This window comes from Sturnus vulgaris, chromosome 4 (genome assembly GCF_052056855.1).
Source record: "Sturnus vulgaris isolate bStuVul1 chromosome 4, bStuVul1.hap1, whole genome shotgun sequence".
In the NCBI taxonomy this organism is placed as follows: Eukaryota; Metazoa; Chordata; class Aves; order Passeriformes; family Sturnidae; genus Sturnus; species Sturnus vulgaris.
The window spans coordinates 62,601,620-62,619,065 of NC_142246.1; the positions used below are offsets into that span (position 1 = coordinate 62,601,620).

At 35.5% G+C, this 17,446-nt stretch overlaps 1 protein-coding gene across 5 annotated transcripts in view; it reads right to left on the minus strand.

The window, feature by feature from the left end:
• The window catches only part of LRBA (LPS responsive beige-like anchor protein), a 361,227-nt gene that overhangs the window by 302,230 nt on the left and 41,551 nt on the right, over positions 1-17,446 (minus strand). For all 5 annotated transcript variants that reach the window (XM_088164094.1, XM_014878944.2, XM_088164093.1 and 2 more), the window contains exons 5-20: positions 15,395-15,516; positions 15,163-15,289; positions 14,260-14,379; positions 13,814-13,960; positions 12,761-12,958; positions 12,052-12,185; positions 11,479-11,587; positions 11,213-11,365; positions 10,445-10,613; positions 8,957-9,036; positions 7,588-7,650; positions 5,771-5,868; positions 3,502-3,594; positions 2,605-2,713; positions 1,988-2,069; positions 235-358 (exon numbers count right to left, since the gene is read on the minus strand). In XM_088164094.1, the coding sequence (XP_088020220.1) occupies positions 235-358; positions 1,988-2,069; positions 2,605-2,713; positions 3,502-3,594; positions 5,771-5,868; positions 7,588-7,650; positions 8,957-9,036; positions 10,445-10,613; positions 11,213-11,365; positions 11,479-11,587; positions 12,052-12,185; positions 12,761-12,958; positions 13,814-13,960; positions 14,260-14,379; positions 15,163-15,289; positions 15,395-15,516 (1,928 nt within the window). The remainder of the gene's footprint in view (positions 1-234; positions 359-1,987; positions 2,070-2,604; positions 2,714-3,501; positions 3,595-5,770; positions 5,869-7,587; positions 7,651-8,956; positions 9,037-10,444; positions 10,614-11,212; positions 11,366-11,478; positions 11,588-12,051; positions 12,186-12,760; positions 12,959-13,813; positions 13,961-14,259; positions 14,380-15,162; positions 15,290-15,394; positions 15,517-17,446) is intronic.

Consider the following 17,446-nt stretch of genomic DNA (forward strand, 5'->3'; position numbering starts at 1 on the left):
TTGAATCATATTTTAAAAAATATCTTGGAAATAAACACAACAGCTAAGTCAAGAATCCAATATGCTTCAAAAAATTGCTACATGCAAGCTTCTCTAATTTTTCATACTGAAGACTTTGCTAGAGTACAGAATTCGCTGAAACAGCAATTAAGCTGTATCTGCCCTCTTGAGTTTAATTTACTAGGAGACCTTGTTATCTATTTTATATACTTGTGGATGGGACAAGCCATTTACCTCCTGTTTTCTCTGCTGTTATTAAACAGCTTAATCATATCTGAGAGAAAGGCTCGCCGGACCTCCAGAGCTTCTGGACACTGTGGAGAATTACGGATCAGGATTGCAATAACCTTCAAAATCTCTGTAAAACAGTTCATGAGTAACAAAATATTAGGACTAGGCACAGCATAAAACACAAGGCCTATTTCAACAGTGTTTGTACAAGGAAAGTGACACCACATAAAAAAATTTTATACTGAGAAAAAGCACATCTCTATTGGAGAAGAAGGTTTAAGTAAAACAAATCCCTTCTTCCAAAACTTTTCAAACCTAGTCACCCATCAGGGGATTTGCAGGCCTCTAAAGTAAATGAAATTCATTGAACTACCATGTTTAAGCAACACAAGTATTACTGCTTGGCAATTGATAGGCTATCAGAACCTGTCAGAACCATTTTTACATTTTTCACATAAAAAAAGCATCCTTTAGAAAACCAGTATATGAGAAAAATGCTTTACCTTATGAGATTTTTCTCTACCTTAATAATACTGAATTTTTGAAGAATGTGACCGACTTCCAATTAAACTTAACAATTGCTGTTATAAAAAAATCTTCCTAATATAAATTTTTATCTCTTACAATGTTCTCTGTATTTTTAGGAGGTCAAAATTGAGGGTACATCACACTTTTTGAAGCAGTGGGGCAGTGACTTTTCTTGGTACTTCAAGAGAGGTCAACTTTGTAAATGAATCAAGGTGCAATTTGAACACAGTCAATGTGATAATTGCAGCTCATCTTGTACAACTCCTTTAAAGGGAAATTTCTTATTTGATAATAGCAATGACCTAAAAAAGGGATCTTAAAAGTCACTCTTCCTACCAGACCTACATAATTTCAGAATCAACTCAGTCCCCACAGAGTCTAGACTGACCACAGCAGTGACTGTCAACTCCAAAAATCTTAGAAGAAAGCAAAAGAAACATGCTCACATCTCTTGCTTTATACAGATTTACCAGAAAGAAAATGGCATAATGCAGCCAGATTTCTTTCCTCCATATCTGCTGTGCTTTCTTTTCTCTTCCCCCACTTTCCACCTGAAGTAAAACTATAACTGTGACCTACATTTAATGACAAAGCAGCTACGAAAGTGAAAAGTCTGTTATTTCTCCAGAAAAAAGTTAACTCCCAAAGCTATCATAAGTCCACTGTATTATGTACAGAGCACAATAACAATGTATATAATTCAGGAAAGGAGATCAGTATTTTCTCTAAGTTCAAAAGACATCTAAAGTTTCATATCAAGATATTTCCAATAAAGTAAGCTAACCAAAACAGTGAGCAGATACATTTCTCCTATTTTCCACCTAGCATTGTCATACCGAAGGTAATTTAAAATGAAAGGTGTTTCCATATTTCAGGTAATTTAGTCTGACATCACTAAATAATGCATTCAGAATTTTTCTGGAACATATAACATATATTAAATCAAAGTATCCTCTGCATACAAAAAATCATTTCATAACGTGACTGCACCACGAAAAAAGGTGAGTTATGAACTACAGACACATAAAATGTATTTTGAAAAGCTATAGAGACATACTTGGTACATAACTCCAACTAAATACAAGTTGCCTGTCTTTTAGAGTAAAAAAAAATGTAAAACTGAGATTAGAATGGTAGGTAGATGTAATTAATAAGCTTTGTCATTGGTGGGGTTCTTTTAAAGCAGACTTTGCTTAAGGTAGCACGTAAAAAAAAGTATCATTCTTACGAGGATTTTGTATCTTCACCGTTGAATCAGGGTCAGGATGTTGTTTATGTATTACTTGAGTGCAAATCTGTTCAGTCAGAATCTAGCAAGACAGAAAAAGATGCCATATCAATGTACATGAAGACAGCTTACTGAAAAATAGTTGGATGCAGTACAAATACCATCATTCTAAAAATCATCCCAAAAATCTCCACTAACTTTCTTGATAATTTATTTCATCCTGTTTCTAAAACTCTATAAACTAGTTTATTTTTTTATCTCTCTCTTAAGTACATACTGTTATTTAAAATACACTGGAAGATGAATGTGAATCTAACCAAAGCAATTATCCTAAGGCAAGATCATTGCTATAATAAAATTCCACATCTACATGAGCATCTGCTTGAGACATACAGGTTACTCATTATCTAAAATTGTTCATAATGAGCATAACCAAGTTAAGGAGGGGGTAAATCCAAAGTAGTGAGCTTTTTGGGGGGGGGGAAAAGCAGCATTCAGCTGCACACACTAAGGTTTAATGTCATCTGGAACACATCAGCACAAATATGTAAGCAATTCTCTAACAATGTCTAACAAATAATTAGAAAGATTGGATCCTAACTACAGTGTGTGACTACCTCAAACAGGACGTTGTATGTGGTCATGGTGAATAAGCTTGTCTGCAGCATCAGCCTTTCAGCCAACAAAGAGAACAATCCGTGTCCAAGCATGACTTCAGCTTTCCTCCTAAAATGGTAGAGAAAGATAAAATAAACTTATGCATTCCATTTGCTTTAGGGGAAAAAAAAGTTTAAAACGTGTGCCTCAAGAAATATAAAATGACTGGTAAGGTATTTTTCTTGTTTGTTCCTTAAGTCTTTCAGTTTTGGTGAAGAAAAAGGGGGAGTGTTCCGTTTCTGAAAGGACAAATCATGCCCTGAAGGCAGCTCCCTTTCTTCCAGAAATGAGGTCCACTCACTCATGGGCCCAAAAAGGTGAAACATAGCCTTGGATTTCTTGATAAACACTGAGGAAAGGACACCTTTGCCCTTATTTCACTCGAAAATGCAACCGTGAACAGCAATCTCAATCGTTATCCACTATCACAGTCGAGTCAAGACATATTAAACCCAGCTCTCAGTAACACAGGGTTCCATCTCACCAGTCTGATTCTTGCTATTGATTTCACTGGAAAAGGGTCACTTTAAAAAGCAGGAGGCCATACTGCAAGTAACTATTCAATCAGCTTGATAAGGAAGTGATCATGCCTGGACAGTAGCTGCCAGCAACAAGCACCATATCAAAAATACATTCCTGACAAATAGACTGAGGGGTAGTTGAAGAAAAGTAGCTCCCATTCAGTGAAGCCTATTTAGTGATTAACCTCCAGTATAGCTTTTTCCCCTTTACACACAAATGTGTGCATATACATCCAATTATTTATACCCAAAATAACATATAGAATGTCTGTGTCACAACCTACCTCTCCTTCCTTTCTTGGGAAGTTTAGTTTTAAGACCCAAATCAGTACTTACTTTGGAGCAAGATGCTTTAAGAAATATCCCATCACTTTCAGAGCTTGCACCCTGATGCCTTCACTCTGTGATGCTAAAAGCTTGTAGACAACCCTAAGTGGAGAAAACACATTGGTCTTCTGTCAATGTGAAGAATAACAAATGCAAGGTTTTGGTCCTTGTAAACCTCTCATAAAAAAATTAAGACATCTAAATGTATTTATCAGTCACATCCAATTTCTTTCATCACTTATTTTTTAGACAGTCAAGTTCTTAGGGCTACATCACTATCTGATTATAGTTGGACTGTGGATCATAGTATTCAACAGATCTTCAAATCTGTGAAATATGATTTAACTTATCTACATTTAACTAATCTACTAAGCTCTCTTTGAAAAAAGAAAATACTAATTTCCAAATGTTCCACGAACATGAAATGTTGCATGAAATCATATTGGAAGATAAGGAACAGTATTTATCCTTTACCATAAATACGATATGATACAATTTTTGAAGAAATTTGGATCATTTCACTAGGGGGAAGGAAAAAAACCTATCTCATTTAAACAATTTTGGTGAGCCTTTCCAAAACTATTCCATGTTACAACAGAGCATTTTAGATCTGCAAATTCTAAAGAGCTCAAAGGACTTCAAGTTTTTAGGCCTTATCTATACATAACTGAGTCCTCATCAATAGTTATGTACTTTTATTTACCCAAACGTAATTCTCAGGACACCTCAACTAAGACCAAAAAAAAAAAAAAAAGTTCTATACCAGAATTAAAGGTAAAACCTAAGGGAGATTAAAAACCAGTTGCATAACTAATAATTTACCCCAGAGAATGCTGCAACCACAGAAACTACAGAAGGAAACAAAGAAGCAAACCTATGATGCACTGGTCATTCAAGCAATCCATTTCTCTGCTTTTCTTTACAGAACACTATCAGGGTTTCCTAACTGTATAGGGGAAAAGCATTTCCATTTTTTCCCCCTCACTAGATTGGTTACTTTAACCTTTTTAAGAGAACTTCAAATATTTATAAAGCTTTGGAAAATTATTTTTGAATTTTAATAATATCCTGCCTTAAGTGCAAAAAGTAGATGTATCAAGAACCACACAAACAACCTATTGACTGAAGACAATACTGGAGCAAGAAGTGTAACAAATGAGACAGGAAAACAAAGTGACTTCTTGCTGTGGACTCACTATTCATGCTAACTTGCTCATATACTTGTTAACAAAAAAGAAAGTACCTACTGCTAGTTGCTAAATAAAACCAAATGTACTGCATTGGAGACCCAACCTGACATTCAAATACTTTATTATTTAGAGGTTTTTATTAGTTTCCCATACGTAATACATTACCATACAACAAAATCAAATCTGATGAAAATGGGTAAAAAGTAAAAATCAGTCTAGCACTAAAAGGGGAGAAAGCAATTACAAACATGCCTGAATACAGTCTCTTGAGAAAGGGCAACTGGAAAAAATATATGTATAAACAGGGGTTAACCAGTAGGTGTAACTAAATGTATGAAATGAAAGACTCTGCCTTCACACAGTGAGAAAATTACTATTCCCCATTTCCTTCTAGGAATTCTTCTTACATTTGTTTGCCAGTACCAATATTTTTCCTCACTATGTTTAGGCAGGTTCCTGTTAAATTAGAAAAGTTCAATACTGTGACCACCCTCTGAGAGCCACAGGACAAAATCAGAGTCATACCTTACAGATTTTCTGCTTGTACAAGTAGAATTCACTACTTCCCCTGCTTTTCTCTCACAATAGTGTAAAACACTATTTTTCAATTTGTTGGGAAAAAGATTGCAAACAGTGCATAGCACAAAGTCCTACTTTTAAATAAATAGTTTTTCTGGAAAAGTCCCAGAGGAAAAAAAAAAAAAGGGAAGAAAACTAACAAGGATCAGAAGACATCTGAATCAATTTTTGTCAGCCCCCTTCCAGTTGTAAAACATCTGTAAGAATGGGGGGCCATCAGCACCAGCAGATGAAGACATCAATGCACAGACTGAAATGGATCACTCCCCGTTTAAGTGTGACTGACAGCTTGGAAACATTAAAAAAAACACCTCATTGATAATAAATCCAACAGCACCTCTTGTCAAAATGAACACCTGGACCCAAAAATCTTCCAAGATGAGGAGTCTATGAGTGCAACACACACACACACACTGATGAGAACCGTTCTGATTTCATGGGAATTCTTGAAAGCAACAGCATGGTCAAAACACTACCTCCTTTTTCCCACCTAGAAGATTCAAACTTACTGTAATCCATTCCTCTGATCAAATGCAGGGATCATAGAACCAGGATGCTCTGACATCAGAGCAACCAGCAACTGCAAGACATCCATTAGATTGTCATCCTGTTGGACAAAAGTTACAAATTTGAATTCACAACACATACACTAGAACACTGTTGTGGCTAAAAGAACCACTACAAAATATTTCAAAACTATGTGGAGATTAACAATAAACTAAGAACCAAATCAGTTTGGCCAGGAGCTATAGCTCTAGAAGGCAAGTGCAGGAGAAAACATTAAAAAAAAAAACTTAATTGTTCAGGGTGAAAAATGGTATATCAGTGTCTGGGATGTAAGGATTTGACAGGCAATGGAAATTTAGGCTATGTTACTTCCTTCCACCCATATGTTCCTCTGTTTGCATGTGTAGTTCCCAATCCCTTCCTGCACAGGAGCTACAAATAAACTGCTGCACATTTTCTGGGGCACAGGGTACTGTTTAATGAAAAGTTTCCACTCAGAAATGTTCAAACCATGAGGAAAAAAATACTACCACCTGCCACAGACAATATTTTAAATGGGCAAGTCAAGCTGCTTAGTGAAGTTTTCCATACTTTTAGTCTAAAGCACTCTAAGCTACAATTCATTAATTTTTCCAAGTTCATTGTAACTAAAAATAACCTAAGAAATAACAAAATACAACTATTTTCCCATACTCTGTAGTATTAAAATGAAAGTTTATTTTCAAACAAAAAGAGCCCACAAATAAAACACTGTCCAACACTTTTGAACAAATACTCCAATATTTTATTAGAATCATAGTTTTAGATCCTCCTGAATTCTGTTCACCTGATATTACAGACACTATCATTATTTAGCCGTATGACAAAGCTAAATTTTACTTTTTGTTGATGTTTTTCTGAATTCATAGTTAGATTGTGGGATTCAACATTCATGAATCTTTTACACTTGAGTATGCAAATTGGTAAGATTGTTAAAACATCACATCCTCATCTGAAGTCTATATAAAGCTCCTGCTATTTTAGTTCACTCTTAGATGTTACCAGGAGTCTTAGTTTTTACTTCTCCACATAAAGTACAATCTCTTGACTATGGTTCTACCAAGTAGTAGTAACCAGCACAGAGAATAAAATTTGGGTGTAAGCAAAATTTAAAAAAAAAAAATCTATACTGCTTGAAATGAAGTTCAATTAATTCCTTATTTTACCCATTTCAAGCACCCTTACAGAGATGAGATCAGTTAGATTTATGTCCCCATTTCCCTTGTCTTTGATGTTGCATCTGGCATAAAGTGCCTTTTCCTGGTGCTAAAATATGAAGATGCAGATGTATCAGTGGTAACCAACATTTTCTCCCAATTAAGTTTATATGCTTCTTAGATGCCATTAACATACATCTTTATTTTTTTAATGCATGTTTTCAATTTTATTGCTTTATTTAAGAAGCAAAATAAAGAGGAGAGGAAAAACAAAACAAAAAATATTACTTAGGCAGCCTAAAACAAGGTTTTGACTTTTTTTTAAAGTCAGTCTCACCATCTGTTTTTCTGCTTGGTAAATTGGTTTGTAGAACAACATAAGAAACCATTTTAACTTACTGGCTTAATGAACTTCAATCTAACATTGAACATAGTGCTTAAATCACTGCAAAAATATTGGCATATCAGCACACTACTCTAAAGAATTGGACAATGTTGCTACTTCCTCTGCAGAGCCATCTTGTGGCATAAAGGCTATATTTGAAATTATTCAAACATCTGGTGGTCACAAACAGCACTAGTATGCCATTCTTCATCAACACATCCCCCAAATTAAAATTTACCTCATGTATAGTAAGCAGGTAATTGAGGATAGCCTGCAATTCGTCTTCTTTTATTCCATAGTCCTTTAAAAACAAACAGGTTTTAAGTATCACCTTTCAAGTATAGAATGCTGTTTCTAAAAAAAACATTGTTACAAGAAACATTTTTATCACAAAGCAAGTATTAGACAAGAAATTTGCTTTCACTTGATCCTGTAATAGCTTGATAGTTGCAAGGTGCCTTCTTCCCTGACCCCAAAAGCACCCACTGAATGCCATAAAAGTGTTTTAAGGTAACTTCAACAAAGGTATAAAAACAAGATAAGCAGCAATATAGTATGTGAAATTGTTAGAGAAATACATGTTAATTGATGCAGTCAATTTCAACTGAGAGCTTCTTGTTAACAGAAGAATTAAATCGAGGCAGCATAAAGGACTCAAAAGCAGATCTGCAAGTTTAATTACAAGCCTCTTAGATATACCCATATCTATGTTTGCTTCTTTTTTTCCACTAGAGAAGCCCATCTTCAGTTGCTATCAACTTGGAAGAAATCTGTCATTTATGGCACCTATGCCAGCAATACGCCTTGAGGTATTTTTTGTGAAAATAAAATAAAAACCAACAGCTTCTAAGAACAAAATGAGAGTAGACTTCTCCACTTCCAGGGTTTTAATTTTTTTAAGTAAGTCTTTCATTTCCCAAAAAGATTTTGCACCACTATGTACAAAGAGAAAACTTGCCAAAAGATCAACCTCAACCTTTTCAATGGATGTTCTATTTATTGTTGTGGTAAAATTTATTTACAGGAGCCAGCACACAGCTATGGTTTGGATTTGTGATGGAAACAGTGTTGATAGCAGAGATGTTTTTTTTATTGTTGAGCAGGGCTTACACAGACAGACCAAAAACTTAGGAAAAGGTCATGAAGAGTCTAAAAGCAACAAAGCTGCTGAATTCCAGTATTCCCCTAATGTCCATGAAACAGTTGTGAAACTTATTGATACAGTCTGTCTTATCCTCCTCGGTCCCACTCACCCACAGCATACAATATCAAATGTTTCTCTTTAGTCTTTAAGCACTTATGATGTAGCTGACACTGCTCATGTTAAAAAAAAAAAAAAAAAAACACCCAAGAAATTAAATACATATTTCCCCAAGGTAAACATTTCTAAGCTAAGAACAGCTTCACTTCTGATAAAAACAGCTTAAAAGGGGGAAAAAAATGCATCTCTAGCATTGCTGTCAGTGGCAGGAGCCACAACAAAAAGAAGCACCTTACATGGCTCTTCTGTTAATTTACTATCACAAAATTTAACATATTTAAAGCATGTCAGGCATTTCTTATGAAAGGAAACTCAAATATCCTACCAGAATTTAAAGCTATCCTACCTTCATCACCAGCTGTTTAATGAACATCAACAAAAACGCTCGCAGGGATAAAATCTCCTTCTGAGTAGGCCGTGGACCATCTACAGAAAAAAAAGTAGATACATAAAATACAGATTAACAGTTATTATTAGCATAGTCTGCATTTTCACAAAAAAGAAAAATAAAAGGCATTTTCTGAGTGAAGAAAGAACAATTCTTTGTCTTCCCACCCTTTATTTCAGACAACAAAACTACTGTGTTTTATCACTTTTTATTAGCAAAATGTCTGATCAGTGAGGTTCCACTAAGGCTTCTTCTAAATTCCAATAATTTTAATTTTTCCTTCTAGTGCTATGAACCAACCTTATGCAAGGAGTAAGACTGATACATGAACTTTATATCAGAATTCCAAATTTTTGCAGTTTACAGAGTTTTTAAAAGTTCAGCCAAAGCTCAAAGGAAGAGCTACATGCCATTATTATACACTGGCTAGAACACATAAAAATCAATTTTACAATGCTATGTATAAAGAGTACCTTGAAAGACATGACTTAATTTGTTAATTCAGAGTCAAAAAGGACTGGCTTCTGCCATCTCTGCATAAAGCCGACTTTCAAAGAATCATTTTAAATACTCAAACACTGAGTAGTTCCCAGGAGAGCCAAGGTTAAAAAAACAGGTGCAACCAAGTGTCAAAGTGAAGTAAAAGCCTTGGTACAGAAAGCAAATGAACTGTTGCAAATACATTTTGGGGGATAGTTTTTACATTTGCCTGTAGGGTCACAGTTCTCATGATCTTAATCATCACAGAAAAGCAAACCACATAGAGAATGAAAGTGATCATATGAGACTGGTTTTATAAAGTATAGGCCCACAGGCATACTTGGTTTAAGAACAGCTATTTTCAGCCCAGTCAAAATAAGCCATTAAACTGCATTACTAAGACTATCCTACTCATTCATTTGCCTCAGGCTCAATAAATGAGTTACAAAACTAAGTAAATCCACAAGAGACTAAAAAGAAAGGAGAAAACACACATGCTTTGCTTCTTAAAGGATGAAAAATACAACCAAAAAATCCTTACAGCCCTCTAACAGGAAGGGCTGGTCATTTTGAGAAGTTGATGGCAGGAATGCAGACACATCTAGGGAGCACTCACTCCTAGTACGTTTAGCTCTCTCCCATCACCTGCTTCTCTCTGAAATCCCAAAAATTAGAGAAAGACCATACTTCCAGGCACAACTCTACAGTTCCAACATCCTACCATTTCTCTGACTATTTCTGTCTAGTATCAGTTCACATAGGTGTCTGATGACAGAGGATATGACTTCCAAAAAAAAGTTTCCTATAGGTTGTGGAAAAAAAAAATCTTTCAAGGACAAAAGCACATCACCTGAAGTGCAATTATTTCTGAAGAACTGATGGTTCTATTCTAAATATTGCATACAAAACTTTTTTAAAACAAACATCAGACTGTGAGAATAAAAATCAATATATATAGGTACATACCTATGCCCTTGGGAGTTATCCCACTGCGATCCTGAGGGTTCACCACCCAGTAATAATACTTGAGAGTGTGCATGACCAAAAGAACTGTCCCAACCCGCCGGATTGCTCCATAAATGTTAACAGTGGCAATGAACTCGGTAGACAGGTAAGTGTACAGGGTCAGCTGAACCTACACCATCAGTCAGGAAAACAAAAATCATCACACCTGAATTGCAGCACGTCAGACAACTGAATTCTTACGCTTCATCTATCAAAATGTCTGAAATAGGTTTTCTCTGCATAGCTTAGTCTTAAAACCTCTGCAAACTGATGAAAATTTTCATTGCATTTCTGAAACTGTACAGTGCTGATAAGAAGGTTTCAGCTAGCAAGTTTTGATCAAAGTTGTTCAGTTAGAGAACAGAGATTCACCAAAAACAAAAGTACTCACTTTCAATTTATATCAAGACTTAAAATCTGACAACCAAGATAATATCCTCTTAAAAAATTGCTGAGTTTTTCCCAACTTAACCCACCCAAACTTCCTTTCCAGTCTGGGTGAAAAGTCACAACTCTGTTTTGCAGAACACTGCAAGTTTCCCAACTCCCAGAAAACCCTGGGAATCTGCAAAACTTGACAACCATATGCACAAAGCAGAGGCTGAAGACAATTCCTGGATGATTTCTGTTGCAGAGCTGGAACCCATAATTCTTTGAAGTCAAGGCTTAGCTGGACACTCAAATCATAACACCATAAGATACCTTATTCATAAGAATAAGCAATTTTACCTGTGCTGGGATATGAATCCATATTGCAGGATTCAGGAGAACATGATCACACAGCTGCTTCAGCAGGGGCACCCCATTTTGTAAATTGCTTAGGTATTTTGAGAAGGCAAGGCAAAGTTCTAGCACAGCTCTGGTAACGTGGGCTTTGGAAGACTGCAAAAGAAGATCTGCTTAGGGAGAGCCTTGCAACAGCCCAGGAAAAGTATTTAACACAAAAAAAAAAAAATTCAACATGAATGCAAGACATCAAGGAAGATTTACTTTACCTTTTCTAGGCTGTGCCCTATCACAAGGAAGCCTTTACAGGAAAGCATCTGTTCTTGCATAGCAATAGAGTTCTTCAACAACTCCATGATGAATGCCAGTAAAGTAGAACTGGAAAACATGGTTTAGTAAACAAAAACATGTTAAAGGGTTACAACAAGACAAAGTATCTGCAAATTAACACTCCCACCACACAACCCAGAGATACATGTTATGTAAACGTTCTGTTACGTAAATCAGAATTTTAAAACAAAAAGCAAGATTAAATTTTGAATGCTTGCTTCAAAAAACTTCTTTATTTTATTAATGCTTTTCTAACTTGAAATTCTAGTCTCTGAGATAACCATATAAGAAAATTGTCAAGTATAAAGTATGAGTATCTCTGTGAGCTTTCAGAGAACACTTGGTGCAAACAAGTACATCACTTTAGGTCCTGCCTGTAACCCTTTTGTTGTTAGACATAATTCTTTGCTGCACAAGACAATGCAAACGACTCTGCCATTTGATAAAGCAATAGGTAATTTCCTTTACTTCAAAGAAACAAAGTCTAGGATACTGCAAGTACATGCACTCACCAAACAGTTGTGTCAATGTGGTCTGAGGAATATTGCCTATAGTCCAACTGTGCAAAGAGAGGGAAAAGCACCTGCACTCCTCCAATGGAGTGCAGGGCACTTTGGATTGAGTGTGTCAAGACTGCTTTCACATCCTGACAAAGGACAAACAAGAAATATTGAAACCTCCTTCAGAAACTGATAAAAAATTCATTAAAATAGCTTTTAATCTCTTCAATATAAAAATTGTATCATTACCAAATAAAAGGAAACAGCAAGAAGAACAAACTGGCTACCACAGTCACACTAAATGCCCAGTATGCCTGACCTACTGCTTTAGATACAGATACTTTTAGATATAGATCTCCAGTGCAGATCCTCAGGTGAATATACAGAAGGTAGCATTCAAAGCACAGGGAAGAAAAGGATTTCATCTCAACAGGCCAAAGGATGAGAGATAGGAAACATCTGTAGAATGAACATGTCAGACATGAGGAAGGAGGATTTTTTTTTTTTTTTCAAAGCTAACACAGCCTTTGTATTTATTCACAGAATAAACGTTTTTTTAGGATTCTTCTGCATCCTCTTTAGTTCCAGAAACAGAGGCAGGCCCAACCCAAAAAGCCCCAACCTACACAAAATTCCATATCAAAATCCATATAAAACTGGATTTTAGGTTTTCAAACAGGAATCATTTATATCCTCCAAATCAATGAAAATGTTGATTTACCTGCAGCATGAGGGCATGTGGTGAATGAACAAAAATAGAAGGGTTATCCTTAGGGGATGACTCTAGACACAGCTGTGCATCTGTAGCCCTTGGATTGTACATAAAAGCAATAGCACTGGAGAGCTTGCCATCATACAGCAACAATTTGTGATGTTCATCAAGGAAGAGATCACTTTCTGCCTTGAACTTGAATGTTCCCTGGATTAGGAAGCAGGATTGAGGATGGAAAGGAGAAAAAATATATTAAGCACATTGAAGATACAGATCAGAACAACTATTGCAAAAAAATGATTAAAATATTGCTTCTTTCATCAAGAAGTATTTCACAAAGAAAGGTTCTCATAAGAAGCAAAGACTCATAAGACTAAAAGTCAATTTTACAGCATTAAAATGGCAGAATTCTTTTAGCCCCAAAAGAGTGTCATTGCCAGGATGGTGGGTAATGTAAAAAAACCACATCAGCCTGGAACCAGCAGGACTGTCAGCAATGTTCACTCAGAAGGAACTAATAATTGAGGAGCAGATAGAAAAGGAATCATCTTTTTTAGCGTATGTTTGTACAGCTGCTGGGGAATAACAGCCTTCAATTAGTGCCCCTCAGGCTATGACAAAACAAACAATAAATCACTGCAACAAAACTAATCCTCAGCACTGACTTCACACATTAAAAAAAATCCCACTAGCACAAGCAACTATAAAGCCACATTTCAAAAACAAATACATCACAACTGATCTAAAGTTTTCAGCCTCAATGAAAAAGTGAACCCAGTCAGAGATAACAGTTGTGTTCTTCCTCTCCCAATGTCCAAGATGGGAATTTTGAGAAGCAAACAGGAGCACCATTCTTTTTGTTTTATAAGAAATCAAGAAACTGAACTAATGCTTACTTGTAGCTTGTAAGGCCATACATAGGCTTACAGAAGAAATATGGAAGAGTTTAATAAAAATATTACACGATCATTTTTTTAAGACACAGAGGTGTCACAACATCCTTAATACCTACCATAAAGAGCCTTAGCAGAATTCAACTTAGCAAAGTCAACTCTAAGATACCTTATATCCCAGGCCAAGCTGATAAATGGCAAAGATCTGAGCAGCATTGAGAGCCTCACTGAAAAGGTAAACAGATGTCATCTGCCCACAAAACACTCGATTGGCATCTGCTGTTTCTGAAGAACCCAGGAAACATTTGTCAAATGTCTGAAAACAGAAAACAGAACCCAGTAACAGGGTTTAATCCATGCTACACAAGCAAATCATGCAAAAAATATGCATTTCATCAGGGAATATTTTTACATACACAAGTACTTGAGAGCCTCAGCAGAAACAAATATAAAGTTCTGAGATGAAATTTATTCTTCTACCAAAAATTGTCATTTTCATTTCAACGGCTTTTTTTTAAATGCATAAAATGGGGGAGGTTGATGAAGAAAATGGCAAAGAACATCTATCCATCAAAGATGATCAGCTACAGACATGAGTGTGCAGGGATTACTCACATCACTGGTGTTGACAAACCACGTTATTTCCCCATACGACGCCAGTTCCCCGTTCACGTAACACCGGAGCTCGCTGTTCTTCCAGCGGTTATAGATGTGCACTATAGTCACCATGTACCACTAAACAATAAAAAAAAACAATTGATATAACTCTATAAGCACTTGGGAGTAGCTTAAGCATTCAAGTGGGGCTTGGAAGAACAAATTCAACTCTTTATGTGAATTAAATTAAGACTGAAAGATGTATTTTAAGTAGAAAAGATTAATAAGTCACTGGTGAGTTTTCTTGCATTGCTATGTCAAAGGATAATATGCCATTTTCTTCACACAGGAGCTTAAAAGCTATTTATGGCCTATAACTCCAAAAATCTTTATGACAATGCTGAACCAAATTTACACTGAAACCACTGTGTATATAAGTTCTAAACTGGGTTACTCTTAGCATGATGGACTACTACAAATGCCATTCCAAAGAGCAAGGATGGCTCCAGACTAAAGCCTCTCAAAGGCTGTGCATGTCAAATTATCACAAACAGAATCCATATTTACAGCGAGGGATTACTGATAAGGAATTCCTGAGGAGGCCTGTTCTCCCACAAGAAGTTTACACCAGTTGTTCCAGAAACATTACTAGGATATCTAAGTAAAAAAGGGAACATTCAACATCACATAACACTACTTAATAGGCAAGTCAGCCTTGAACACCAGTAACAAAATAATTTCATGTTTTAGTTGCAAAATTAAAAAGAAATAAGAATTCAGAACACGTATTTGTTTTGCTCATTCCAGTGTAACTGTTTTTCTACAGAAAGATGAGATTAATCAACAGCCACAACACAGACTCCCAGGCTACAATTTTAGACTCATGAAACATGTTTGAAAGATTTTATTATTTATACTCACCTTTTGTGGCTTGAAATCAAATTTTACACAGTGCTGGAAACCTTTTCCCTTCGATTTTATGGACGTTACAATCAAGCAGCCTCCAACAAAGTGAGCGGAATAACCAAGTCCTTTGTTTGTTCGAAAACTGAAAAATCAAAACAAAATCAGCACAAACACAGATGGATGCAGAAATCATTGAACAATTAACAGAAACTGAACTTCAGCAATATCAGCTTTACATAATACTCACCAATATAAATAAGGCTTATCCTTATCCACATTAATATTATTTACAGGATCCATTCTTAGCCAAGTGTGGAAAGTAAATCCATTCTGGTATGGCCACTTGGCTATAGGAGGTAAGGCAATAGCCTGAAGAAAGCAAGAAGTTAATCATGTAGAAAGATAAATACAAAAGTAAAAGTGTGCAGCTTAAGATACATTCTACAAATATATGCTGATAAACAGCGACACACTGCAAATGTATACAGTTCCTCTTTACTAAAGAAAAAAAATCTGGCCTAACTTCTTGTCTTTGTACTTGATTGTTACAATATTTGATTAACCTAAGTATTTAAAAACTGACCTTTATACCTCAAAAAAGATTATTCATACTAACTTATGCTTCAAAATTACATAGCTTTAGTGAAAGCCCTATGGAATAACAACTTCTCAAAATGCAAATTCAGATTGGTTTTGTTTTATGGTAACCTGACAGAATAATCAGTTCCATTTTCACACAGTGTTGGTATTCGGGCAAATAACTGATCATGAAGGGAAAGCTAGCAACATTTCACTTAATAAATTATTTTTTCTCCTGAAAGTCATATCTTTGTAGGCTTCCAGTGAGAATAACACAGAATTACAAACTTCCTCAAAAGAAACACAATACAGCCTCCACCAGGCAAACTTGTCATATCAAATATTGTGTTTTTAGTGCAAAGCCCTTGAGTTACAAATTGTGTGGTAGAATCCTTTGTTTCAAACAGCTGGGGTTTATTTTTTGGAGGTTTTCAGTTGGTTGGGGTTTTTTAACATTACTATTAACTTTCTGCTGGTGTGCAGCCCTGATTCACAACACACATTTCAGTTAAGATTGCCATAAATTCTGATCAAAGATGCCACCCAAATGAGTTCTTTGATGTTTCTTTTTTTATTCATTGGTATTGATCAAGTGTCTCCAGACTTGTTATTATGTTCCCATGCTCCATTCAGCTACTCCTGTCTGCAGAAAATGCAGTAAATTCTTCTGCATACCAGCTAACTAACCAGTTCTCATGTCTTTGCACCCAGCTCTTGGGAACTGGTAGCACTATCACTTGACTAAACTTAAAATGGATCAAAGAGTAATTATGGTAAATACTTAATTTCTTACATTTCTTAATTTAAATATATATAAAAATACCTACCTAAAGGTTACTGAGGCACCCCACTATCATAAAATATGGTTCAAGCATTCAACATAATTAACAGAAGTTAAATACAATCCAGAAGTTAAACAGAAAACCATGAATAACCAAAACAAACACAAACATGTCTGTCTATTGCAAAGTTCTGTGGCATGTGATAAAACTGCAGGAGCACTTTTCTAGTAGTCTGCATTTTTCAGTCTCCCAAGTTTTCATTCAAAAAAACAATTCATTATGTCATCACGTTGGTGAAACTCAATCTCAAGCCACCAAAGCAGAAAGCTAATGAGTTTATGTAGAGAAAACTGAAAAGAGTCATCTCATAAAACTTATTCAAATCTTATTCTGAATTAAGCATGAAATTTTGAACATAATTTTTCATTCTACAATTGTTGAAGCAAAAGTGTTGACATACTTGAATTCCATCAGAAGATTCTGCACAGGGTTTTCCAACTGCCTATTTAGTTTCAAATTCTTTTTCAAGTGAACACCACAAAACTTAGAAATGAGTCACAGGAACAATTACAAAGACTAATTATTGCTAAATTTAATACTTCCCACTATTATTCAGCCTATAAATGTCTAGGATCAATGCTTTCTCAAAGATTTCTCATACATATCTAGAGTGAAATGCAGGTATATTCTCCTTGCAACAAGATTTAACTGAACCAGTCTGAAAAAAAACCCCAACAAAATACAAAAACGCAGCCTAATTTGTATCCATTCTTTATGAAATAGTATTTGTCCTTCTTTAGTGATATTGTACATCTTTTATAAACACAATTTATTCAGGCACTGGTGTAGCTGTCAGGCAGAGAAAAAATTGGTTAAAACTCTATGACAATGGCAGATGAGACAAAGAACACCACAAATGAAAATAACCAAGGGCCTTA